The sequence below is a fragment of the Carassius carassius genome, chromosome 23, assembly GCF_963082965.1.
Source record: "Carassius carassius chromosome 23, fCarCar2.1, whole genome shotgun sequence".
NCBI classification, from domain to species: domain Eukaryota; kingdom Metazoa; phylum Chordata; class Actinopteri; order Cypriniformes; family Cyprinidae; genus Carassius; species Carassius carassius.
Window position 1 is genome coordinate 25,297,119 of NC_081777.1, and position 27,793 is coordinate 25,324,911.

General features: G+C 37.1%; 1 protein-coding gene across 2 annotated transcripts in view; it reads right to left on the reverse strand.

Moving 5' to 3' along the window:
• The window catches only part of LOC132101633 (cadherin-13-like), a 352,587-nt gene that overhangs the window by 245,181 nt on the left and 79,613 nt on the right, over positions 1–27,793 (reverse strand). For both annotated transcript variants that reach the window (XM_059506718.1, XM_059506717.1), the window contains exon 2: positions 12,255–12,375. In XM_059506718.1, coding sequence (XP_059362701.1) covers positions 12,255–12,375 — 121 coding nt within the window. The remainder of the gene's footprint in view (positions 1–12,254; positions 12,376–27,793) is intronic.

A 27,793-nucleotide genomic window follows, 5' to 3' on the forward strand; every position in this document is an offset into this window, starting at 1 on the left:
AAAATGTAGTAACCTAAGAGGCATAACAATTAGTATATGTGACAAGTGAAAATTTTGCCATTCTCTCATTATTCACCAATTTCTTCCTTGGAACACAAAAGGGAGATATTTGAGAGTATTTAAACTGCTCCAAAGTGTATCTGAATGGACACTGTCAAGCTCTATAAAAGCAGCATCATAAAAGAAGATTTTATGACTTGCACACTATATTGCAAGTCTTCTTGGCATAAATCCCATCTATTTCCAACAGAGAGCTAGCATAATGCTTAAGAAGAAACTTGTCACTGTATGATTTTATTTTATGGAAAAGAGCAGCATCAACATTCAGAAATGAGGCTGAAGAAATTGTGACAACTTTTTTTTTTCTTATTTTTTTTTTTAGATAAACTATCGCTTTGAATGTGTAGCCCAGTGGTTCCCAGCTTTTTATGAGATTACATTTGAAGTACATTATAAGTATCTCTGGCTCAAACCAATACCAGTACATCAAAGTTGGCACATGATGATTTGGCCCACTGAGCATCACGGGGGGATGCTGATATAGTGGCAAAACATGCCACTGAAGCAAATTGTCGTTTCTAATGTATATGTTGGTTTTATTTTTGCATTAAATAGTGAAGAACAATATAAAAAGAATTTGATTTTGAAAAAAAATCTAATTTATTTATACATTTTTAGATAATATAGCTGTATATTGCAATGTTGACTTTTTGACCCTCAATCAAGCTTTTGGTTTTAGCATTTTAATTAAGATAATGTTTATAATTCTATATCTTTAATTAAGATTGTTAATAAAACTAAAGTCCATACACAAACATGTTCTCACTCTCAAACACATATTACTACGTAGAAGCCTTTGATTTAGAATAACTTTGTTGATTTTAGTGGGAAACATTTGCCCTCAATGGGTAGACATGAAAAGTATCAACATTTGTATCAAACTAACAATCTTTTTGTTTGTTTGTTTTTTCCATAAATTACTGACAACTGTACAATCTAAAATGTCTACATGAAACGGTCAGAACTTCTACAGAAATCATACTGTATTAAATAATATATTATAATATGTAAAATTATAACCCATTTTTGGAAACACATATAAACGTATTACAAGCATGTACACACACACACACACACACACAACAGGTTGCTGTCATAGGTTAGCTTCACATTAATAAAACATTTGAATGCCATGTCAGCATTTTAATGGCAAAGTTTTTTATGATAAGATTGTTGTCTGCATGGTGAAGTGCAGTGATCTTGCACAAGTGGCAAGTATTTTTGTATTTTTGCCTTCCTTGGGAGTGAGAATGGGTTGCATACACCCATACATTATTGACTGCATTACTTTTTTTTTTAGTGACCTATGCTGTCAAATGACCAGTGGTGTAGTTTACCGTTTGGGCTCAAAATACCTCTTTCCTCGAGTATGTTTCCTGCTGTGAGGGAACAGCAGAGGCTGCAGGCCTGTCATTCTCCAGTGCACTGCTGAAAGGCCTGTCTTTTGCTCACCGGTGGATCGATCTGAGCACAGGATGCCAGAGACGCCAGGGATCAGACTTCAGTGCTCTCACTGCCACTCTACTGCCCCGGGCCCACGGCACCAGGCCAAACATCCGTTCAGCCATCAGAACCAGAAAACCACAGCACACAGTCTCAAAAAATGTGCACATGCACACACATACACATGCATGCTGTGATTGCCTCTGGAATTGCGCTCAGCATCGAGCTCCTGTAATTTTCAAGTCATTTTTTGATCTATCATCCTCCAAAGTGGTAAAGCAGAACGTTTATAACAATTGATGAAATAAGGTAATCACTTACGAACTGACTGCTTTCTCAAAAATTATGAACCTCACATACTCTGATGTAGTTATTGTTCCTGTCTAGGTACTCAGCGATGGTTATGGCAGCTTCAAGAAGCAGGTTATTATGGCTGTCTGTATAAATGCCCCATTCGGCAATCATCAGCAACTACGCTGCAATTTTAAGTAGCTGAAAATCTCTATCGGAGTTGAACAGGAATAAGGCGATGATAAAAAGCTTTGATTTACTGAGAATCTTTTTGATGCTTTTCTAGCAGAGATGAAAGAGGAAACAGTAAGTTTTTTTTCCCTCCCAAAAAAGTGCAGTCTGTATGCCAAGTCTCCTGTGGTTTCATTTGTTATGTTGCAGTTTCTTTTTAGTTTGTTAGACTGACCTCTCCTTGCACAGATATAAACAAACCCATATACATATTGAATTTAAATAAAATTAAGAATGACTGTAAAATTCCAAGTGCATTAGAAGTTATTTAAAAATTACTTTTAAATTACAATAATTTGAACGGAATATGAATAACACACAGAAGGGATCATAAAACATAACATACACTACAGTAAAAAGTGACAATAATATAATATAGAATATAAACAATTTCCAAAAACAGTAAATTCACTTTTTAAATATGTTTTTTTTAAATGGGACCTAAAGAAATGATTGTGCATTTTGTTCATATGTACAATTCATATGTACAATTATACTTAAGGATACTTAATTTCCTCTTCAAAATGAAGCCAGCAACATGACACAGATTCTGGATTTATTGTTCAGCTGAAGAGGAAGAAAAAAATCTTTCATTACCTTTCAAGCTCAAGGGCTTCTTTTTTTATTAAATTACATAGAAAGTCTTCATCCGGAGGTCTGCATATGCTTAATGATCACAAACTAAAGCTGTTGTTCACAGTTTAATGGAAATATTTTGTGCATACTGTGCAGTCTAATATTAAACATGAGATATTTTATATCAATACCTTGGTACTACATGTGGTATTACACAAAGACGTTGATATAAAAATATGTCATACAACAATCATATCAAACGGTCACAATTTAAACATATTTAGCGCTAAAAAGAAGATGCTTCCTCTTGCACAGCACTTATTTAAATTTATGGTAAATAAGTCTCGAATTCCAAGAGCTCATTAAAATGTACAAATTTGCCGCTGACCTTTTAAGCAGCAGAGATGTAGCAGAATCTACTCTAATAGTTCAGTATTCTAGTTCATTTGAACAGGCGACTGTCAAACACCGGAGAGCATTATTTCTGACAGTTTATATCAGTGTGAACCATGCTACACTCTTTAAATTCTCCTTCAAAGCTGTAATTACAAAGATCATGTTATTAATGATGAACGCACACTTTGGTGAATGGACGCAGCTGAAAGGAACACATTTGGTTTGTGGCGAGTGGGGCGGGGCCGAGGGACGTGGGAACACGAGTGAGGCCGGCAGTGATTGGGCAAATCAGTGGCACCTGCGGCCCACCGCCGGTCTCGAGTCCCACGTAGGAGATGGAAGGATATAAAACTGGAGCGACGACAGTGAAGGACGAGAGAGGACCAGGCCTGGGCTTTTAGTTCTGTTTTGGTTTTTATTTGCGCGCACCAGTCGTCCGTGAGGGGCTGGTGCGCTGTTTTGTGTTTATTTTGTTATTGAAATGTTTTTGATTGTCCGCCGGTCCCCGGTCTCCTTCCTCTTTGATCACTGAACCTTGTTACAGGGTTATTTTTTCGCTTTGCTGTTGTGAACATTGTTTCTCAGTACAGTCAGATTCACTGCCGGTTTGCATCAGAAATGGAAATTCCTCCGCTAAGTAGGTTAGCGAGTGGAGTGGGGCCATTTTGCATAGCGCCATTCGCCTTGTCGGAGGAGAGATCAAATGGCAGTCACTGTGCCCGAAGCAGACAGGGAGCAGCTGCCCCCCCCCCCCACTTCTAACTGACCTAGCTTGCTGACATCCTGGAATTTATGGGTCAGTGCTCAGGGAGGAGACCAGCAGGAATTAAATTTTAAACGACTCAGAAGATCTAAGTTCTAATAAGAAGACTTTCACACAGTTTTCAAACACCTAGCCACAGAAATTAGAGATATTAAAACATCTTAAACCACTCCTGCTATAAGAAATTTTCTTATACCCCCCCATGTTTTCCCTGAAACACTAAAACTAAAATGTAAGTTTTAATTTAAGCCGAAAACCTTTAAAAAAAATTTGTTTAGTAAAAGTTTTTTAGTTTTTTAGTTTAAAAGTTTATTACGTTTACAAGTCCCCCACACACCCAAATAAACATTTAACTCGTACACAAGGCTAATTCATACTTTTTATTAATAGAATTATGTTTCTACTCCAATTTGTTGTTGAAATATAAAAATGTAGTCTTAATTTCCGTACAAGTCGGTATTAAAAAGGTCTTAAAAAGTCTTAAATTTAAACTCTGTAGACACCCTGGAAACAGTAGCTACAATAAAAACTTTCATGAAATTTATTCAAACATAAATACAGTATTAAGTGCACTTATTTATCAGAACGCTCCTCTCTAGAGTTTTTTTCTTTCTTTCTTTTTTTCATCTATCTAATGAATTATGGATACTGAATGGCTTTCCTGAGGTAAATGTAATGTAATGTGAGTGTTTACAAACCGTTTTATTGATGCCATTTACACGTTTGAAACACTGACTGAACGATTACATGAGACATGACAAAATTGTACCGTTTATTTTAAAAGTAAAAATTCACTGAGCTTACTTATGTTTATTGGATGATAGGTATACTGTAAATGTTTTGTAAAGTTTTATTCAAACATCAACTGAAAACAGCATAGACAAGATCTCTGTCCGTCAAAATGAAGAAATCAAGAAACCGATTGTAATCCCAGGAGTCCACAAAGCTGTCAGATTTACCTGTTTACCTGTCAAAATATGCCAATGGAAAAGCACTAATTAAACATCATTGTTTCTCCAAAAGAGTTTTGGACACAATATAAAATTCAGTACTGAAAGCCCTTCCCAACCATTAATGCCACTTCCTAAAGCACTTTTTATGAGGTCTTTACCCCTGCCCCTTATACAGCTCACTGTGCCCTACACTTCAGTTCAATGTCAGGACAGATGCTTTGAGGGCCATGTCTGCAAGTGCATACTGGTTCGCCTGAGGTCCTCTCTCCCTTTCTTTCACACACATACACACAAGCGTTTGCCTCACCTTGCCGACCCTTCTCTTTACTGAAGGGAAACACTCTCCCTAGCACTGAAACAACTGCTCTGTAATTACAGTCATTTGTCAAGTGTGTGCCTGATTTATAATCTATTAAAAATACCCCAAAAAGTGGCAGTGGGCCCTGTTGTATGTGGGCCGTGTGATTAATGTTGCACAATTACAGCTGTGAGAGTGGCGTGAGCTGGAGAAAGCCAAGTTGAGAGACACAAGGGCTTTGCTACACGGCATTAAACAGAGATTAGATTACTTTCTTTTGAACCACATATCATACTTTTTTGGAAAAGGAGTAAAATCTATATTGTGATCTTTTAATAAAGCATATACATGTAAATAAATATAAATATTGAGGAAAAAGGAACCCCAGACAGACTGATCTTATTCAGTTTACTTGTCTATAATGACTAGCTGAAGATAAATAAAATATTTGTTATGTTAGACAAAAAGATAAAGGTGTACAGCATCAGGTTGAAGGATTCTTCAGCAAAGGTTCTTGTAAGCTGTCATCAATAAATTCATGTTATTTGGCCATGGAGTAAACTGTTATTTCACAGCCAGTAAAAAAACAGGCTTACAGTAAACAGTGTTTATGTGCCTTTGACATGCATGGAAACACTTACACATGTAAGCTCAAAGATCTTGAGGCTATACCTCAATTCAATTCATTTAAACCCAGTAAGCAATGCAGAAGGCTGAGTGCACTTAAGATGGAAAAGTGATAAATTCAAGCACAACACAATGGAGAAATTCTGAGGTCTTTCCAGGAAGAGGTACTCCAGAGCTAACAATCAGGCCTGAAAAGACACACTGTCGTATGGACTGAGAGCTGACGAAGTGTCTGAACACTGTTGTGATGATGCCCAATCAAGATTGTAACTCAGAGGCTTACTGTCATATGGTCGAGAGTGAATCACACGTTGCGTGTTACAGTGACAGTCTGTATTCGGGCTAAAGAATGAGGCTGGTGCAAAGTTTCTGGCATGGTTTTGCATGATGTAATGATGAGCAAGAGGGATAGTTGGAAGTAAATGTTTGAATTGCCAATTGGGAGTTAGAATCTGGTGGAAAACATCCCAGAATGAAGCAACGAGAACATTAGGAAGTAGCTGAACTACATAAATGAGCAACGTAAGATACTGGCTAAATTTTATATTTTAAATGGGTTCAAAAATTCCATAATACAAACATTAATTAAATATGCATTCTTATTTAAATAGATTTTTTTAAAGAATATTAAATATTATTAAAAATATATTAAGCAGAACACAGTAAAATGTAGATATTTTACAATTTTCTATTTTACTAAACTTTAAAATACAATTTAATTCTGTGATCCAAAGCTGAATTTTCATCAGCCATTACTCCAGTCTTCACTGTCACATGATCCTTCAGATATATTTTTTTATAAAAAAATAATACATTTTATTGTTGAAAATAATTGTGCTGCTTAGTATATATATATATGAAGTAAACAAATATATATATATATATATATATATATATATATATATATATATTCCTGACTTTAATTTATTTAATGTTTTGATAATACATCAGAATGAATGAGTCCTCTCTCTCTATATATATACACAAATATAAAATCTTAAAATGCTCAAAAACACAATTTACTAATTTACAAATGTGACGAGTGGGGCGGGGCCGAGGGACATGGGAGCGAGGCCGGGGGAGTGATTGGAGATGAACTACACCTGTTCGACCCACCGGTCTCGAGGCCCATGGAGGAGATGGAAGGATATAAAACTGGAGCGACGACAGTGAAGGACGAGAGAGGACCAGGCCTGGGCTTTTAGTTGTGTTTTGGGTTTTATTTGCGCGCATCAGTCGTCCGTGAGGGGCTGGTGCGCTGTTTTTGTGTTTATTTTGTATTATTAAAATGTTGTTGATTGTCCGCCGGTTCCCGCCTCCTTCTTCCGGATGAATATGAAGGTTGATATCGTTACAGTGGTGCCGAAGCCCGGGAGAAGGAGGGACGCGCTGCTGAAGATCCCTCGCCGCTGTGGTGAATCCGCGGTGCCATCGAGCTGGCGAGGAGTGTGCCGCCATGGACGCTCGAGACCGGTGGGTCGAACAGGTGTAGTTCATCTCCAATCACTCCCCCGGCCTCGCTACCATGTCCCTCGGCCCCGCCCCACTCGTCACAACAAACAATTCACTAAATTTACTATCGCTCTAGATAAACTTCTTATGGGATTATGGGACAATTTTTCAAAGAGGTAAAGTTTCGCAATAAAAAAATATCTAGATGAAGTGATTTATAGTGCAATGAGAAAAGGATAAATTGTCCAGTCTTTAAGGCTGTGACTCAAAACTCATCGGTGTCACCTTCTACATTTGATATGCTGATCTCTCTGGTCTGTGTCGAGTGATATTCTAATTTCCCAGCGGCGGAGGAGTTTTGAACCAAGCAGAGTTTGTATTTTTGGTGCGACCAGCTGTGGGATAATAAGTGTGTGAAATAGGAGCTGGTGTTGAATTAATGGTGAGGGGCTCTGGGAGAAGAAAAGATCAATCTCATTGGCTTTCATAAAATTGCATTCCATTTTTCCTCCTTCATTATAGTGTGGGACGAGCAGAATGGAGATACCTATACGGTGAGTATCCAGAGAAATGAGAGCACTCCACTTTATTTGATTTTCGTTTTAGTAATATAAAAATGATATCCCATTCGAGAGAATGCTGCACTTCTGCAATTTTGTGGTGTAAACAACTCATGAAAATTCTGTCACATAATTCTATAGCACAATTTTTTTCTTTCCACTATCCTTAAGCTTTCATATGCAAATATGCAAATACGTACTGTTATATTTGAAAAGGCAATGATATGCGTAATATCAGCGTATTATATATTTATATATATAATATATATTGATTTACTTAATACTTTTATTTATTCAACGTGGTTGCATTTCCAAAATCATGTTAATAAGTAATAAGTAAGCTACTACTAAATGATGTAGAAACTTAATTTTCTGTGAAGTTGCTTTGCAACAATTTGTATCGTAAAAAGCTCCATACAAATAAACTTGAATTTAATTGAATTAATGCACTGCTTTTATTTCGATTTACTAGGAGTTATTTGCACATGTGCGAAGTTGTGCCCCTAAGTGAGTGTGTTTGGTGTGTTGTGCTGTGCTGTGCTGACAGGAGCAGATTCAGGGTAATAGAATTGCACAGTCGTTACAGGGTGACTCAATAAAGTGGAACTGAGCTCTGTCTCCATGTGCATGGATCGCTGGGTCCCTAGATGACAGAATGCCTCAGCACCCTTCCCAGTCAAATAGAATAGAATAAAAAGATTGAAACTCTGAGCGAAATTGGTCAGCTTGCTGAATACATGATAAAATATATATTTTTCCATTGGAAAAGTGGCACTTCTCATTGCATCTTTGGCCTGATGATGGAGATTTCACCTCTTTCTTTGTCTGTCAGCGTAATGGTGTTGAGAGGTGTTCTATATCATTGTAATCATGTTCTGTAGCTTAAGTAAACTGAAATTCAAAGGGAATACAGCGGTTCTTGGAACACAGCGGTCAAACTGGCTCCAAATCGGTGACTGTGTGCAAACTCAACAGTCATGCCCAGTCACACACACAAACACAAATGTTCACAAAAAAACTCATCTTCACACAAAATGCAGCATCCGCAGTACTGTCTTGGCAGGCTACAGTGCCCATTCTTCTGTGCAACCTGTTGACACGACTGTCAATTTGGGAAGAGGAGACGGAAAAGAAAGTCACTTTGGCAGAGATGCTAGATTCCCACTGGGGCCCAAAGAGGTGCCAGCTAGACATTACTGCCGATCCCAGAGGGGCTGAAGAAAAGCTTGAAGACATTACTGTGCATCTCCGAGGAGACACGGTCCAGTGAATTGTGACAATCAACAAGAACAGTTGTTTTGCTTTTTTGAACGAGGACTGACAATCATCACAATACTCTATGAGATCCCACAGAGTCTGATTAGCCAATCAAATCACTCCTGCCCTTCTGTTAAAACAAGATTTCTTTCAGGTGACATGGATGGAATTTACAGCCTTAACCTTAAGCCAAAATTACACTACTAAATATTAATTATTAGGTCTTAAATATGATAATGTTCTGAAATGCTATTCATTATTATAACATAAATAATGGCTGTTACTTTCATAGTTCAATATTTAGTTGAACTTCTGAAATGACAATAACTTAAATGTATTAATACTTCTGAAATGACAATAACTTAAAAATATATATATATATTAATCATAATACACAAACAAGCAGAGTTTGGTAATGACAACCACATTCCCTTAACCAAATAAACTTCAGGTAGTCACAACTCTATGTACTGTACATAAAATTCTGCACATAAAACAAGTGTAGTTGTCAGTGTTGGGGAAAGTTACTATGCATTACAATATTGTGTTACTCCCTAAAAGAGTAAATTACGTTCAAATTTATGGAAAGTAATGTGTTGTGTTATGTTACATTTGAGCTACTTTTTCAATCTAGGCAGGGCTTGCTTGTTTGTTTTTAATATTAAAAAGTTCTTGTTTTACATATGTAAAGGCATTTCACAACAAAAGTCAAATGAATACACCTCAGGCTGAAGGCTGAAATAACAATAGAGTGATTGATGGAATGACAGAATGATGGATAGAATGATAGATTGATGGAATGATGAATCAATTGAATGGTAGATCTACCAACAGATAGAATGATTGGTAGAATGATAGATAGATCGACAGAACAATTGACTGAGACAAGACAATCGAATAATAGAACAAATGATTAACAGAATGAGGTAGAATGATTGATCAAGCAACAGATAGAACGATTGATAGGAATAATGGTAGAATGATTAATAGATAGAACAAATGATCAAAAGAACAAATTGTAGAACAATAACTCAATACTGTCAATAAACAGAATGAATGATCGACCGACAGACAGTCAGACAGACAGACAGACCGACAGACAGACAGACAGTAAGACAGACAGACAGTCAGACAGACAGACAGTAAGACAGTCAGACAGACAGTCAGACAGACAGACAGACAGACAGTCAGACACAGACAGACAGACACAGACAGACAGTCAGACACAGACAGACAGACAGACAGACAGTCAGACAGACAGACAGACAGACAGACAGTCAGACAGACAGACAGACAGACAGACAGACAGACAGTCAGACACAGACACAGACACACAGACACAGACACAGACACAGACAGACAGACAAACATTCAGACAGACAGACAGTCAGTCAGTCAGTCATACAGTCAGACACAGACAGACAGACAGACAGACAGACAGACAGACAGTCAGTCAGTCAGACAGACAGACAGACAGACAGTCAAACAGACAGTCAGACACAGACAGACAGACAGACAGACATACAGACAGACAGTCAGACAGACAGACAGACAGACAGACAGAAAGAAAGAAAGAAAGAAAGAAAGAAAGAAAGAAAGAAAGAAAGAAAGAAAGAACAACTGATATGACAATATCAATACAATAAAATATATTGTCATTACAATATAATGACAAACTTACAGGAGTCAACTAGGGCTGGACCAGTATATTCGATTAATTTATTAATCAGTAATCATACACATGATAAAAGTGTGCACTTAATTGCATTGAAAAATGCTTGAGAATACTGCAGTCATAAAAAACACGTACAGTAGCCCAGACCTGTTTGTTTTGTATCACTAGTGCAGTGTCTGTTCTCGGAGGATTCAAGCCCTGCCTGCATGAGATGTGCTGCTTCTGGCTTGCGCTGTTCTGTAGTTTATTAAAAGTTTATTAATTCTGAATGTGTCACGTGTCCATATTGCACCAAAATGTGACCCTGCTCTCCCTTGGATCCACGGCAACACACCGGCCATGCGTAAGGTTGACTGAATGAACGGTTCTCAACATTATATAAATGCAAACAGACAGACACACAGAAATTCCTGCGTTTTAGGTTTTTGGACAACTTTGATAAAAGGTTTTGATCCACTTCAGATGTTGACTACTGTATAGGTAAAACAAATGATCGATAGAGCAATTGGTAGATTGAATGATCAATAGATAGAAAAAATTAATGAATGATCTAGTGATAGAACAAACAATGGATAAATGGATGGATGGACAAGTTGTGCATAGTACAACAATTTGAAGCAGTTCAACATATCCAGGCTATTTTATGGACCGGTTATGAATATCAAGCTTGGCTATACTCCTGCACTACTACTATCTCTCATGACTTCTTTCCAGTTTCCCACAGTCTGTGATCAGTGTAGTACAAGCAGCTCACACCTATATTCCATCCAGCTTGAGTGAAGTCACTGTCTGCATGCTCTCACTGCAGCATGTTTGGTCCCCTATTCACACGCAGTACAGGACCTCTGGACATCTCTGAGCTGAACACCACATAGTGTATTGCATTTGTTTGTTTTTTGTTTTCATTTATTTTATTCATTATTCATTTTACGGGTGGGTGGGTTACAACTCCACCAGGCAACACATTGTTTCTGATTTATCTGAAAACTGATTAATATGTTGTTGCTCTCAAAACACTCATGGTGTTGCCTTTTTCATGCAAGGCAGAGTAGGAGTATCCTGTGGGGATGTACATGCTTAATGTGTAATAAGACTGTAATTTCATTAATCACTCTTATTTGTACACACTTCTTTAGTAGCAGTTCTCGCGCTCTGCTTTTCCTTTCCTGCAGAATTCTAAAGTTTTTTTTTTTTTTGATAATCTGTCCTAACTGCCTGCCTAAATATGATGCAGATAGAAAATGTTTGGATGGTGGCATTGTCTGCCAGAATCTTGACATTAATTTTTATGCAGAAAGTTCTACACAGCTGTAGCCGTCACAAGCAGCAGCCACTGGAAGAGACTAGAATCACAAAGGCCTCTCAATCAAACAGAATAATTTATGAGCACCAGATCATTTTGATGTTTTGTTTGGACACTGGAGCCTTTATTTCCTTTTTTATTTTATTTATTTATTTATTTTTATTGTGCATGATAATGAGAATAATGAACAATCAACATTCTCCCGAGGCCTTTGAGAACTGTTTTTTCTCCAGCTGGCGTACACATGTGGCTTAGACAGCCACTGTGTGTGAAAGAGAGAAAGCGAGAGGCAGGAAAAAGCCAAAAAACTCAAATTTCACAACCAAGCCTGCACCTCCTCATTCACAGATGATGACATCATTGCCGTACCTTGCAGCAGAGGAACGTCTTTGAGGAACCCTCCACTGTACACCACCTTGTACTCCTTCTCCTGAAATCCCGGTACACATTCAGCCTTCTCTTCCTCTTCCTGCGCTCCAGTGCATACAACCTGAAACAGAGAGATAGATTTCCATTCAATTACTGAATACATAAATCAGCTATAAGTATAGTATATTCGCAAATATTTAAATAATTGCATTAATATTTGTTTTAAAATTTAAACCCCAAATAAAACTGCACCCACAACTTTAACACTTCTAAAATACATAAATAAATTCTTTGATCTGTATGTATTAAATAAACACTTATTAAAGTAATAATAGAACAGATTACACTGTATTAAATACATTCTACATTGTATTTTATTATTTTTAAGCAAAAGTGAAAAAAAAGTCTTCAAGACGAATTTTTTTTAAGTAAGAATTCAGTAATACGTTTTTTTTGTGTTTTTTTTTCAGAACTAGAATTATAATTGTCACTGCTTTCAGAGATATAATGAAATTACCATCCATTTCATCATGTCATGTTAGCTTTTACCCAACAAACTAAGATAAGTATATAGCTTTAAAAAGGCATCAAAACTTTACACAGCATAAGAAATATAGTTACGAAACCTTTATAGCTCAAAATCTGTTATCCTTATGCAAAATTGTCACTTTTTTTAAACTCTACTTAGCAAAATAATTGTCATCATTCAAGTCTGTATACGATTCAAAATTTTTATTTTAATACAAAGCAGAACATCTTTGCAATCCTTGACTTTCTGCTCTCCCACATTTGTATCTGCATGATTGAAGTGAATTCACCTTTGACCCGTGTTAAAATTGCCAGTCTTAAGTTTAACAAATACAATCAAATGTGACTAGAGTTTCATATTTTTCTCACAGTGCCAACATTCAGTGCACTTTTCTTACTTTTAATTTATTCTCAGAACTACATAGTCAAGGTTTTTCTGAGTAAAGAATTTATACAACCTAATTTAGCCTTTTTAGTACATCTTTTGAAACAGCAAAAAAAACTCTAGTAAAACTCCTGCTAAAACAAGTGTACTGACCAAATCTGGAGTATTGTAGTTCACATAGATCAACAAGTCCATTTTCTGCCGAGCCTACAATGACTAAATGCTGCTTTTACGGCGAGTAAAAGCACAATGATTCTGCTGAGGGCTTTTCTGGTCAATTATACCAATTTTAGGTTGCCTGCACTTAGGAAAGCAAAGCTCGTCTTCATTAAGAATTAAAGGTAATCATCCAGCTTTTAAAACTCAGAGGAAATTGCTGTTTTGTGGCTTTTAGTTCGATGGTAGATGGAGAGGCTTTTTCCCCTTTGTAAGGACCAGTCAGCCATGCAGCACCAACCTTTCTGTCCATCTTCCTCTTTTACTTCCAGCAACATTATTACTCTTTCACACCTATTTTTGCTTTCCATCTATCACCCTTTCAGCTGGAGGTAAACAGACATTCTTTCTGACAATGACACACCCCGCATGCCATCCTTGAATATACAGCCCTGTTCCTCCTCTCAGTTCTACATAGTACATAACAACTCTAGACACACAGATGGAATTTCAGAGATCCGCTCAAGAGGTCCTTCCATAGGGAATACATTCAACACAGATTCACTACATCAGAAACATAGAGCATAAATCATCAGCTGCGCTGTCTAAAATGTAAATATTTTAGATTAGATAACCCATTCATGAATAATATAGGTTTTGGCTTCGTTTCTTCCTTTGTGATTTAGTGAAACCCATTGCTTTCTTCACAATCATTCTTTATGAAAGGATATGCCCAAGGCTGCTTTGTAGCAAAAAAACTAAACTTTAAAGAAACTAGCATTAGCACAGTGCCAGCTTATCCTAAAAGAATATATATGATATATATCAATCCTAGGTGATTAATTGGGGTTTAAAAGACAATTAATATTCAATAATATTGAATATTATTAAAAATGTGAACTGAATTGAGATGGAAACTATGCTAACTTTGCAACACTCAATTGAACCAACTCTGAACCGATACATTTGTCACTGAATAATGAGACTTTTTTTTTCTTCTGTAGAGCTTGTTTTATAAATGATGAACTTGATGGATATCAATATCTGTGGTCTCTTTAGTTCTTACTGAAGCTGATATCCAAGTCCATTATTGAAGTTCAGTCAAAAATGGCGAAGTGCTGGTTTGATTTGCTTTGCGGTGTTGGAAAGCATAGGACGGCAAGGGCCTTGTAAGGAACCAGCTGGGACACGGAATGCACTTTAAGAGGACAGATCTCAAACAGCTGCTGCACCTCACTGCATGTTCAGATGAGCAGTCTGGGTATGACATTGTATGCTTCTGCACTGTCGCTACCTTCAAACCCCTTGAAAGAAAAATGAATGCAAGGGAGATTCAGCATTAGGGAGCTTCAAGCATGTTATTAAAGTAATTCAGAATTTCAAGGAAAAACTGCAGCTGAAAAAAGCCATTTGCAATTGCACACTCAGCAATATGGAATAAAAGTTTTCTTTGACGTTTCCCCTAGGGTATGACACGGACAAAAAAATATATAAAAAATTATGAATCTCAGCACTGTGTATTTTGAGGAGAAAATAATTGCTTATTTTAGCTTATTTTTTAGATTTAATGAGGCAAATCTGACAAAAGTGCTGTGTTTACTGAAATGGGAAAAAACACTATCATTCTTGTCCTACAGGTTAATTTGCTGCTAAAGTAGCAATGCCCTCAGTGACGCTCGGACAGCACTATGCATCATATGTCTCTTGTTGAACTCACAAAGGCATACATCTCCAGTTTAATGACAAATACATTTGAGGGTTAAGGGCACGGTTTCCAAACAAGGTCTCCACTCTCTATGGTCGTTTCTATTCAACCCACTGCTTCTTCCGTCCTTTAGGAGTTCTCTTAATGGAGTTCCTCATAAGAGAACAGAAGCTAGTTTAGTTACTCAGAAACTCAATGAGTTTTCATAGCTGCATACAAAGCAAATATTCTAAGAATTGCCTCAACAGGGCAGAGATAACATTCAATATAAGACAATCAATTTCTCCAATCAGCATGGTGAACATCATTTCAACATCCATCCAGACAGAAAATAATGTCAGAGCAGATATTATCGGAGGGCGCTTGTGCACGTTTGCCCTATACTGGAACAAAAAGAGAATAAAATGATAAAGAAATAAAGATGAGAATGAAAAGAAAAGGCTGGACATTAATTATGTTGTGTCCTTCAAACTGCCCGAGGAATAAATCTGTGAAGTGTCAGCAAAAAAAAGAGGACAGAACTTAAAAGGGAAATTCACACTTCTTACATTGTGTCTGGAAAGGTTTTAATTGTTGATCAAAGTAAATGTGCTCAAAAGCAGGAGTTTGCAAACTTTTTGTTAAAGACCCTAAATATGATGATCCCCTAAACGAAACTTCATTTCTAAAATATATTAGATATACATATACATACATATACATATACATATTTTAATGTACAAAGACTCATTTATACTGTGTGAGAAACATATTAGGTGTGATATTATTGTATGAGGATATCGTGTTGGTTCTAAGAATCCTATAAAAAAATATCTGTAGAAAAAAAAATCATAATAAAGATTTTTTTTAATGGATTTGTATACAATAATAATAATAATAATAATAATAGTTTACAGTACATTTTCATGAATGTTCCATGTACAGTATCCTTCTTGTGGCCCAGTTAGCTGAAGCCCTATGAATGATGAATGGCTGATGCTCCATATCACTTCATGATGCTGTGAAAAAAAAACTTCTGACAAACAATGCAGCAAATCAATATCAGATTTTTTTTCTTAAAAAAAAAAAGCTCAATCAGATTAATTAGGGGTCAGGATAATTACATATACTTAAAAGCACCTATAAATGCACTTTATGTTCAATACTGTTGCACTCTGTCAAACTGATGGAAAGCATCCTGTGTGAGCGTCACACTGTGTGCATGTGTGAGAGGGTATTCAAGTTGGTGTCAGAGCAGATGACAACCAATGGGAGGACAGAGAAATGAGGAAAGAGGAAATTGAGAATGTGCACCCATGCTCACAAAAATGCGTGGCCTTGTTTGATGTGCATCTCCACTGCGTCCAAAGTAAGAACACCACCTGCTGCCTTGCCTCGACTTATCCCCTCTCTCTCCTTCCCTCAATAATGCAGGCTTTTCTTCTCTTCTGTCTGAACTGGAAAATGTAATTGATTGCTTGGCATGTTGGTCACCTTATCGGTTCATTTCTGTTATACAGTGTGGAGACTTCATTATTTTCTAATAATTTGACACAGCATGATTTCCTTATTAAACAAAACTACAGAAGATGACACTGGTGGGCTGTGATCGAGGGGACAGGGGTTAGGAAATGACAATGTTCACTGCTGGTATGGAAAGAAAAACATTTAAATGTGCCTTTAGAAGTCTCCGCTTTTCTTTTAGGTCTTGCTGCTTGTGAACGACAAAGGGGGGGGGGGGGATTAAATGGATAGTTCACTCAACAATTAAATTCTGCCTGCATTTACTAACCCTCATGTCGTTCCAAACCTGTGGGACTTTTTCCCTCCGTATAACACAAAAGGAGACATGTAAGACTTTTTCATGCAATTAATGGTGACTGAAGCTTTCAGCTTTTAAAAAAGCACACAAAGCCGCATTAAAGTATCATAAAATGTTTACTGTGCACTATATTTCAGTTATTCTGAAGCCATACAACAGATGGGCTATCCAATGGGCTGTTAACTACTGCAATTGTTTGTACATTTGTACAATTCAACATATGCTACACAATACATATAAGAGTAAAATATGATGCGAAATGCAGCATTAGTATTGAGATGGGCCTGGATTACTGAGACCGGAAAATTCTTTGAATCAGTGAGATGAATATTGATTGAATCAGCCAGCTAAACTGAACCAGATCAGTCTGATTTATTAAGAAATCATTAAGGGTCATTAGGTCAATAGTTCAGTCATATGGTACACCATATGTCATAAAATAGGAGGCTGGATATTCATAGAAGGGTTTAAAGGTCAACATAACTATTGAGGAACAAAAAAATGCAATAATTTGAACCAGAACAGTTTGATTTGTAAACTAATAATTCAGGCTCATTTTGTTAACTCAATGAAGTAACTAAAATTATATTCAATGGCTACAACTCTCTCGAACTTCAAGGGTTAGGGCTCAGAAACTTAAATATCAATCACTTTCTGATACAGAATCATTAGCAAATTGGATTATCATTGAAGGGTTTTAAGGTTAACAACTGTTGAGGGACAAAAAATGCAGCAAGAACATCAAAATCACTTAAACCTGCTCAGTCTGATTTGTAAGCTAAACATTCAGTCTGGTTTTGTTAACTGAATGAATCAATTCATAGAAAAGATGTCCAGATTTTCAGACTAAATTTCCAGTTAGTTTCTTATACAGAGCTTTCATTTTGACAACTTCGAATATAGAACATAAATTCATATGGGCCACTTTATGATATTTTTATGGTGCTTTTGCATCCTTTTTGAAGCTTGAAAGCTTAATTGCCTGTTTATCGTAACAACACAAAACACTGTTAAATATATCTCTACATGTCACACAGGTTTGGAACAACATGAGGGTGAGTAAATAATGAGAGAATTGACATTTTTAGGTGAACAGTCCCTTTATGTTTGAGGGAAATTATAAAAAGGTAGCAGCAAGGGCTGTGTTTGTTATAAACATAGATAGGTGTGACAAAAGACAAGACAAATAAACCATGACAAAGAGAAAGAATAAGCTTCCAATCTGATGAGTGCCATTTCTTTGAGGCGGCTTTATGAGTCCCAGCTGAGATATAGAGGATATGGTTTACTCAGCTCTTCCTGAGAAAGTCTGGCTTTTTGTTTTGCTTCACTTGAGGGGAAACAGAGTTCAAACCCATCCTCCGTCTCCGCTCATAAACTGCGCCATAAAGCCCTGAGTGATATTGAAGATCTAAACGTGTGCCTTACTTTGCGACTACATTAAAACTGAGCCTGGACAAAACAGCTTGACGAGTAGCTTTAGCACTTTTTCGAAGTCGACGCCATAATTAATCCATGCAATTCATGCACGTTAGAAATCCTGCAGCGCTTGATAGCTGGATTCTTTTGGCTGCATCAATGAGGTCAGCGTCTGAGGCATCGAATCTCAGCTTACCCATAATGCCTGGATTAATTCTTTCCAACAGAAAGCCTGGAACCAACATATTTCCCTGCAACTACAGCACTGTAAAGCAATAGTTAGCAGGTCTAAAGTATTGTAATCCCTCTCCATGGCATGTAATCTACTCATTAGACCTTCTAACCTCAAAACTACTGGAGGATAAAAGCAACAGATGAGAATGTAGCCATAACGCAGGCCACACGCACTAAGAGTCATTTTCATTCAGATGCTGTGATAACCCAAAGCAATTTTAATGTCCCATTCTAAAAGTGTTTTACAGCTGCCTATATTGTACAATCAAGTCTGCAAAGGGTCATTAGAAAATGTAGTCGTACACCAAATGTGGTAAAATGGGAGACTTGTTTTCCATTGAAGGGTTTTATAACAGTTGAGGAACAAAAACAAAAGCAGCAGGGACATTACAATCACTTTACAGACTGCAGATGGCAAAACGTAAAGACTTTCTTTCTGCGGTCGTGTTGCATTCTTCACAATTTATAGCACTTATAGAAGTACATAAACTCACTGATTCTTTTTGTGCCTCACAGGTTTTTCTCTTAAATAAAGATGTCAGAGGAGTGAATAAAGTTCACTGGGTATATTGGGTAAGAGAAAAGCAACGACCACATATTTGGCAAGTATCAGATCGATATGTCACTACATTCCTTTGCTTAAAGAGAAAGCTAACAGCTTTATGTGTGTCCTCCCATCTCCTATAGTCCAAGTTAAACTCTCTCCTGTCATTCAACTACTAAATGAGAACAAACTGATATAAACATTATTATCACGCAGCCATAATGATGGTATAATAGGCTATTCATTCTTTATAGATCATCTCCCTTAATGTTGCTCAGAGAATCACATCTTTAATTAATTAGCCCATTAAAGTCATCAGCGATTTCAATAAGTCAAAAAGAAATTAACACAGACTAAGAAAGTCTTGCATGTTTAGACTATAGCAACATAACAGGGCAAAGATATACTAGTAAAGGAAACTCGGAATTGCCTACAGTAGGTCAACATGAAATCAAAACGGACCCCATTTACTTTCATAAAACACATTCTTGTCTTACTGCAATTCACAGGTTCATGTTATAAGTAAAAAAAAAATAGTTGTCTTCATAACCTTAAATCAAAACATAATAACTTGCCTTTCTGAAATGACTTTTCTTTTCCACTTATCTGACTTTATAGGGCTAATGAGTAATGTTCCCCAACAACCAGACAGCTATTTAAGCTTTACTTTCAATGTAGCTGCATTTTGGGATGGTACGGCCGCCAACAAAATAAATCATTAAAATCCTATTTCACTTGGAAATACATCACATTATGAAAGCAAAATAGGTTGTGAACATCAATTCTCAAACTTACAGATGTCAACACACCAATATTTACAAATTTCAGGTTCCACAATACCACTTTTTATCCCACTGCAAAACTAATATCCTATTGAACACACTATTAAAAAGTTAAAAGGTGCTAAAAACTAAACATTAATATTTACGTTTAACTACATTTATGATAATCATAGTCTTTTTTTTAAATAGTGTGTTGCTGAATCAATGTAAATATTTATAAGTACCATGACTAAACTAATGTACAATTGAACATATTTGAAAAAAGATTAATATTAATATCGCTTGAATAATTTTGTGAATAATTACTCATGAAGAGTATACAGTTATTAATAATATGAAAAACAAATATGATGAAACAGTTATTAGAATTTTCAGGTCTACAACAGCAGCTTCAAGTATTCAAAAAATAAAAAATAACATTTTATAAATAATATTAATTATTTGCGATTGTCTGCTCTGAATGAGTCTGTTTGCCATGACAGAGACAAAATGACTACAGTATGTTTAAGCGAATACTTGAAGGTCATTGGTAAAAACACAAAAACTGAATAATTGCTATAATTGTACTTAATATCACTTGAATATAATGCATGTAATGAAGGTGTATAATTTGACTATGATTATCATACATTTTGTTAAATGTAAATAATAATATTACGTTTTTAGCACAAGTAATAAGCTGTAAGTAAGAAGCTTGGATGCTGCAGATGCTCTGAGTAAACTCTGCCCAGTGGTGTTCAGGGAATGACATTTACGCACAGGGTAAAGAAGTTTATTTTGGGCATGTGGCTTTCTAAGAACCTGTGCACATGGTCACTCTGAAATGGGTTCTGGAGGCTTTAGCAGGAGCTGTTGTCTCTTTAAAGAGTATAGTGGTGATGGCCTGCGGGCAGGTGCTGTGACAGGCCTGAAGTGTGATTAAGGTTGAGACTTCATTGATGAAAGCCAGTGCAGCCAAAGTCACTAGGCAGAGTCTGGTGTAAATGTCAGCTCCAAAAATAAAAATAAATAAATAAAAAATCAATATAGCCATATGAGTTCACAGACAAGCTGAATGGAAACGACTGCAGCACCTGAAGTGTGTGAAGAGCTTTGTGGTGTTAGGGGTAAGTTATGATTCATGTCTAGTCATTTATGTCACTAATATAAGACATTCAGAGAATTATAGCTCTATATTGATATGCAATCTCACTAAACAGTTCTGGTATATATTGCAGTTTATTTTTCATGTAAACTGATTATGTTGTAGAATTCTGTTCTGCAGACAAGTAAAAAAAAAAAAAAAAAAAAAAAAAAAACAATATTGTTATTTTATAACATGCTTTTTGGTCAGAGTTTTTCCTCATCCAGATTTAATAACCACTAAGCTTTTGCATAAATAACTCAGAAGCCAGAATTTTTGCAATATTTAAGAAAGCAACCTGGGAACATGAAGTTCTCACCAAACAAGTGGCTCTCTGCCAGTGAATGACTGCAGGACGACTTAAAAGTATTTCAATATTAAAATCTAAAAGCTAATTGTAATCTAAATTAAAATGCTACAAACACACACAGTCAAGAAGTAGTTTAATACTAAAATCATATTTACTAATGTTGATGTTGTTACTGACAAACAGAGCTCTGGAATACATTATACACATTCTGGAATCGCAAAATAAACTGTGGTTAATTAATATAATGTATAAAAAAATTACATTAATTAGTTTAATATATTAATAAAAACATTTTGAAAACAAGGTGCTTTGACATATTGAATTGGCCAGCTTATTGACTTGAAGCCTTCAATCCCACAAGTTTGAGAGCCTCTGTATTAAATCAAACACTTCATTTTAGGTAACGCTATTTTACATTGTTCTTGCTAAATGTTAAATGTAATTAATACAGTAATACCTGTCAATTATTCAAAATTACAAGCAACTAAGCTTAAACCAAACCCTAATCCTAACCTTAACACTACAGTAAGTACATGCTTTTAATTAATATTACTAGTTATTATATCACATAATTAAACTGTATAAGGAAAACCTTAAAATAAAGTGTATCCAATTTATCTCTGAAGTTCTCATTTAAAAGCCTGTGAACTTACAACAACACCAGTGTGCAATGAGCACTGTACTGCAGAAAGCCAGTGGAGTCAAAACTGTTCAGTTAAAGCATTTTAAAATATATACACCAGAATAAATACAATGAAAGTGAAAGTGAAAGTGAAATGACATTCAGCCAAGTATGGTGACCCATACTCAGAATTTGTGCTCTGCATTTAACCCATCCGAAATGCACACACACAGAGCAGTGAACACACACACACACTGTGAGCACACACCCGGAGCAGTGGGCAGCCATTTATGCTGCGGCGCCTGGGGAGCAGTTGGGGGTTCGATGCCTTGCTCAAGGGCACCTAAGTCGTGGTATTGGAGGTGGAGAGAGAACTGTACATGCACTCCCACCACCCACAATTCCTGCCGGCCCGGGAAGCTTGCATGGTGGTCATCCTAGAAGTGATGCCCCTGGGCATGAGCCCAAATACCCATATGGTTCGTCCAGCCTTGTTAACAGATGTAACATTTCAGCAAACATTTCACAGTGTATAGTATTCCAATATTGCCTCAAATGAAGGCCTTAGGCTTATGCACAGATGCCCACTAAACCCCTCATATCCACTGACCCCTGAAAAATACCCACATCCCCAGACTATATCTAATGTGCATTAATTACTGCAATCGCTTGGGATGGTACACATTCCCTTCCAAACCTTCTCTCCAATGGCGTCTCAGTTTTCAAATTTGGCCAAAATGACACCCTACTGTTCCCAGGCAATGAAAAGACCAGGACATCCTATAATCCACCCCCAGCTGGGCAAGAAAACGTTCCCTCATCATTCCCTTCCCTAGCCTGGGCTGAGTCCTCTACTCTGTGGTAAAAATCAGTGTGCACAGAGGGCGTAGCAGGAGTGATCCAGGCCTGGTCACAGTGAGAGTCTGCAGCGGAATCAATCAGTTGGCTGTCCAAACAGCTGCATCTGGCTTGCCAGTGGGAGAAGCAGCCTGCACAACCATCTGGAATCTGGACACACTACACCTGCTGGGCCAGTGAATAAGGGCTGGTGCATAAACAAAAAAAAAAACCGATATCTGCATTGTTTCTGTAATTTACAAGGCAGGCCTGACAGGGTTCACAACTGTGGTTCCAACTCCAGATGTGGAATCCTGGCCTATGATTCAGACTCAGTTTAGCAATAATAAACAGTTCATATTCGGCAGATGATAACATATCTGTCCAAACTAACTCATACTGTAGCTTTTCTAAAAAAAAGACAAAAAAATTCAGTATAACTATCTTTCATCTATTGGAACACAAACTTGGATGAAGTGAAGTGAAGAAGTGAAGTGACATTCAGCCAAGTATGGTGACCCATACTCAGAATTTGTGCTCTGCATTTAACCCATCCGAAATGCACACACACAGAGCAGTGAACACACACACACACACTGTGAGCACACACCCGGAGCAGTGGGCAGCCATTTATGCTGCGGCGCCCGGGGAGCAGTTGGGGGTTCGATGCCTTGCCCAAGGGCACCTAAGTCGTGGTATTGAAGGTGGAGAGAGAACTGTACATGCACTCCCCCCACCCACAATTCCTGCCAGCCCGGGACTCGAACTCACAACCTTTCGATTGGGAGTCCGACTCTCTAACCATTAGGCCACGACTTCCCGAAAAGTCGTGTCCTGAGATTCCAAACTTTTGGAAAATCATAAACATAAAGGATCCAACTTAAAGCAAAACTACTGCAGCGTGAATGAAGGGCAGTGTTTACCTTACCTTAAGACATTACCATTCAGCCGGGCCAAACAGCTGGCACTTAGCCACTCTGTTTAAAGGGCAGAGAGCAGACCTTGGATGACTAAGCAGATCACTGGGGTCATAAACATTCTGAATGCTGAAAAAAAGGGCTCCAAGAGCCAGACTAGTTTCCTTATATAGCGAAGCTCTTTTTTTATCAAGTAGCGCAGTAGCTTCCACACAAGCTACATTTTCGCAAGAATTTCTGAAGCTCAAACACAAATTGGGAAATACAACTGCTAAGATCACTGATCCTGGATAAGTAAGTGACGCGACGCCGCCACTTCATCTTGTTCTTGTTTACGGTGGATAGCAACCAACCAGCTTTATGATGCATTACCGCCACCTTCTGCCCCGGACGGTACCACTCCTTGGCCAGTCAGGCAAAAAATTACTTGTTGAAATGATGGCAGTGGGTGAGGTCGGAGAACAGTTGATCCCGAGGAGCGAGTCGACCATGGCCGTACCTCGACAAGTACATGACACTGATTCCCAAATATACAACCATCGCAATTCAGTCTTCAATCACAAACTAAGCACTTTCTAGCCATCTTTTTTTTTTATCTGTCGGTAGAAAAAAAGCGTTTTCCCTTGTTAAGAAAATCACATTTCAGATATATTGTAAACAAAGGGGAAAATAGCACATGCCCTCATGCTAAATTAAGAATTTGTGAATTTAAAAACCCCATTAAAGTTTGATTTAAATCACTGATATGATTATATTATTTAATTATAATTCAAATGTAATCAAGATTATATTTTCACATAATGTTCTTTAGGATGATTTAATGTAGAAAACAGTAAATCAGAAAATAAATAAATTTAGCTGGGTTTCCAAAGACAATCACATTGCATTTTGTTCTGCAAAGGCCTATATTAAGCATGCCCATGCAAACAGGTGCGTACACATACTTGTGTGTACATTATTACGTGAATTACATGTATTTTGATTGTTTTTGTTGCCAAATTGATAAGGAACACAATACACAATTGAACTAAACAATTACACCTGCCTATCTGTTTGACTGACAGTTTTGAGCACTGAGATAGCATTGACTTGTAATAAAACGTGTTCAACATAAAAATTTAATTTTAAAAGTAACTTAGATGTAGCAAGCTACTGTTGATGTAGCTAAGCTTGCTACATTTCCCAGGGGGTAGCTTCAGTGTAGTGAAGCTTCATTTACTGTAGAGTAACTGGTAGCTTAGCTCACTACATTTTCCAAGTAGCTTGCCCAACACTGGGTAAAAATCACCACATTTATGTGGTATATCTATAGCATATCCAATAAGTCACATGACCAGAGTGTTGTTGTTTTTTTTAATGTTTGGCCCTCTGAAATATGATATCAGTGTTAAAACTCCATAAAAATAATAAAAATTGGCACTGTGCATATAAATACCACATTTGACAGAATACTGTAGAATTTAAAGGGTCTATCAATGTTTAAATAATATTATTTTGGGTCATACAACCTTGTCCAAGTGTCCAGTAGTAAAACACATTTTTAATTAAGCAACACATTTAAAATTAGTAACCAATTATGTACTATTATAAAACTACATATTAAAAGTATTAATATACCAGTAATTAAATATCAGTGATGACAAAGCTGAATTTTTAGCAGACATTGATTCACATGATCCTTTGAATCACTGTAGTATTTAAAAAAATATATTTTAATATACATGTATCTGAAATATTTAATGGAAATCTAATATACAGGTCCTTCTCAAAAATTTGCATATTGTGATAAAGTTCATTATTTTCCATAATGGAATGATAAAAATTAAACTTTCATATATTTTAGATTCATTGCACACCAACTGAAATATTTCAGGTCTTTTTTTGTTTAAATACTGATGATTTTGGCATACAGCTCATGAAAACCCAAAATGCCTGTCTCAAAAAATTAGCATATTTCATCCGACCAACAAAAGAAAAGTGTTTTTAATACAAAAACGTCAACCTTCAAATAATTGCTGTTTCTGGTTCAAAAGTGGCTTGACCTGGGGAATGCAGCACCTGTAGCCCATTTCCTGCACACGCCTGTGCACGGTGGCTCTGGATGTTTCTACTCCAGACTCAGTCCACTGCTTCCACAGGTCCCCCAAGGTCTGGAATCGGTCCTTCTCCACAATCTTCCTCAGGGTCCGGTCACCTCTTCTCGTTGTGCAGCATTTTTTGCCACACTTTTTCCTTCCCACAGACTTCCCACTGAGGTGCCTTGATACAGCACTCTGGGAACAGCCTGTTCGTTCAGAAATTTCTTTCTGTGCCTTACCCTCTTGCTTGAGGGTGTCAATGATGGCCTTCTGGTCAGCAGTCTTACCCATGATTGCGGTTTTGAGTAATGAACCAGGCTTGGAGTTTTTAAAAGCCTCAGGAATCTTTTGCAGGTGTTTAGAGTTAATTAGTTGATTCAGATGATTAGGTTAATAGCTTGTTTAGAGAACCTTTTCATGATATGCTAATTTTTTGAGATAGGAATTTTGGGTTTTCATGAGCTATATGCCAAAATCATCAGTATTAAAACAATAAAAGACCTGAAATATTTCAGTTGGTGTGCAATGAATCTAAAATATATGAAAGTTTAATTTTTATCATTACATTATGGAAAATAATGAACTTTATCACAATATGCTAATTTTTTGAGAAGGACCTGTATATATATACATATATATACAGTACAGACCAAAAGTTTGGACACACCTTCTCATTCAAAGAGTTTTCTTTATTTTCATTACTATGAAAATTGTAGAGTCACACTGAAGGCATCAAGGGCTATTTGAACAAGAAGGAGAGTGATGGGGTGCTGTGCCAGATGACCTGGCCTCCACAGTCACCGGACCTGAACCCAATCGAGATGGTTTAGGGTTGAGCTGGACCGCAGACAGAAGGCAAAAGGGCCAACAAGTGCTAAGCATCTCTCGGGGAACTCCTTCAAGACTGTTGGAAGACCATTTCAGGTGACTACTATACCTCTTGAAGCTCATCAAGAGAATGCCAAGAGTGTGCAAAGCAGTAATCAAAGCAAAAGGTGGCTACTTTGAAGAACCTAGAATATGACTTATTTTCAGTTGTTTCACACTTTTTTGTTATGTACAGTATATAATTCCATATATAATTCCACATGTGTTAATTCGTAGTTTTGATGCCTTCAGTGTGAATCTACAATTTTCATAGTCATGAAAATAAAGAAAACTCTTTGAATGAGAAGGTGTGTCCAAACTTTTGGTCTGTATTGTATATATATATACAGTACAGTTTAGAAACTTTTGATTAGTTTCAAAAGTGACAATTAAAACTTTTACATTGTGTAAAAAAAAAATATATATATATATATATCTATATATATATATATATCTCCTCATCCACCACCAGTGTGCAGCATCCACCTGGATGATGCGACGGCAGCCATAGTGCGCCAGAATGCCCACCACACACCAGTGGAGAGGAGACAGAGTGATGAAGCCAATCAGCAGATATGGGGATTGTTAGGAGGCCATGATGGTCAGAGGCCAATGGGTGAATTTAGCCAGGATGCCGAGGTCACACCTCTACTCTTTTCGAAAGAATTCCTGGGATTTTTAATGACCACAGAGAGTCAGGACCTCGGTTTAACGTCTCATCCGAAGGATTGTGCTTGTTGACAGTATAGTGTCCCCATCACTACACTGGGGCGCTAGGACCCACACAGATCACAGGGTGAGCACCCCCCGCTGGCCTCACTAGCACCTCTTCCAGCAGCAACCTAGTTTTCTCAGGAGGTCTCCCATCCAGGTACTGACCAGGCTCAGCCCTGCTTAGCTTCAGTGGGAAACCGGTCTTGGGCTCCAGGGTGATATGGCTGCCGGCAATAAACCATGTTCACTAATTTCTTAAAAACCTTTTTATAAAAGGGATTCAAGCTTGTTTCATTATGCTACCCAAAAGTAAAACACATGAACTCACTTAGCTGGGAATAATTTGAAATTAAATGAGTTAAATGTGCTTGTCTAGATATTGATTACTCACCTGATAACATTACAACGGCAGTAATGTGAACACTGAATATGCTGGCTAAAGTGCTAAAAATATAATCTAAGCATATAAAAATGATTTTGATGGCTGAATGATATTTTGCCATGACATTTAAGTAAC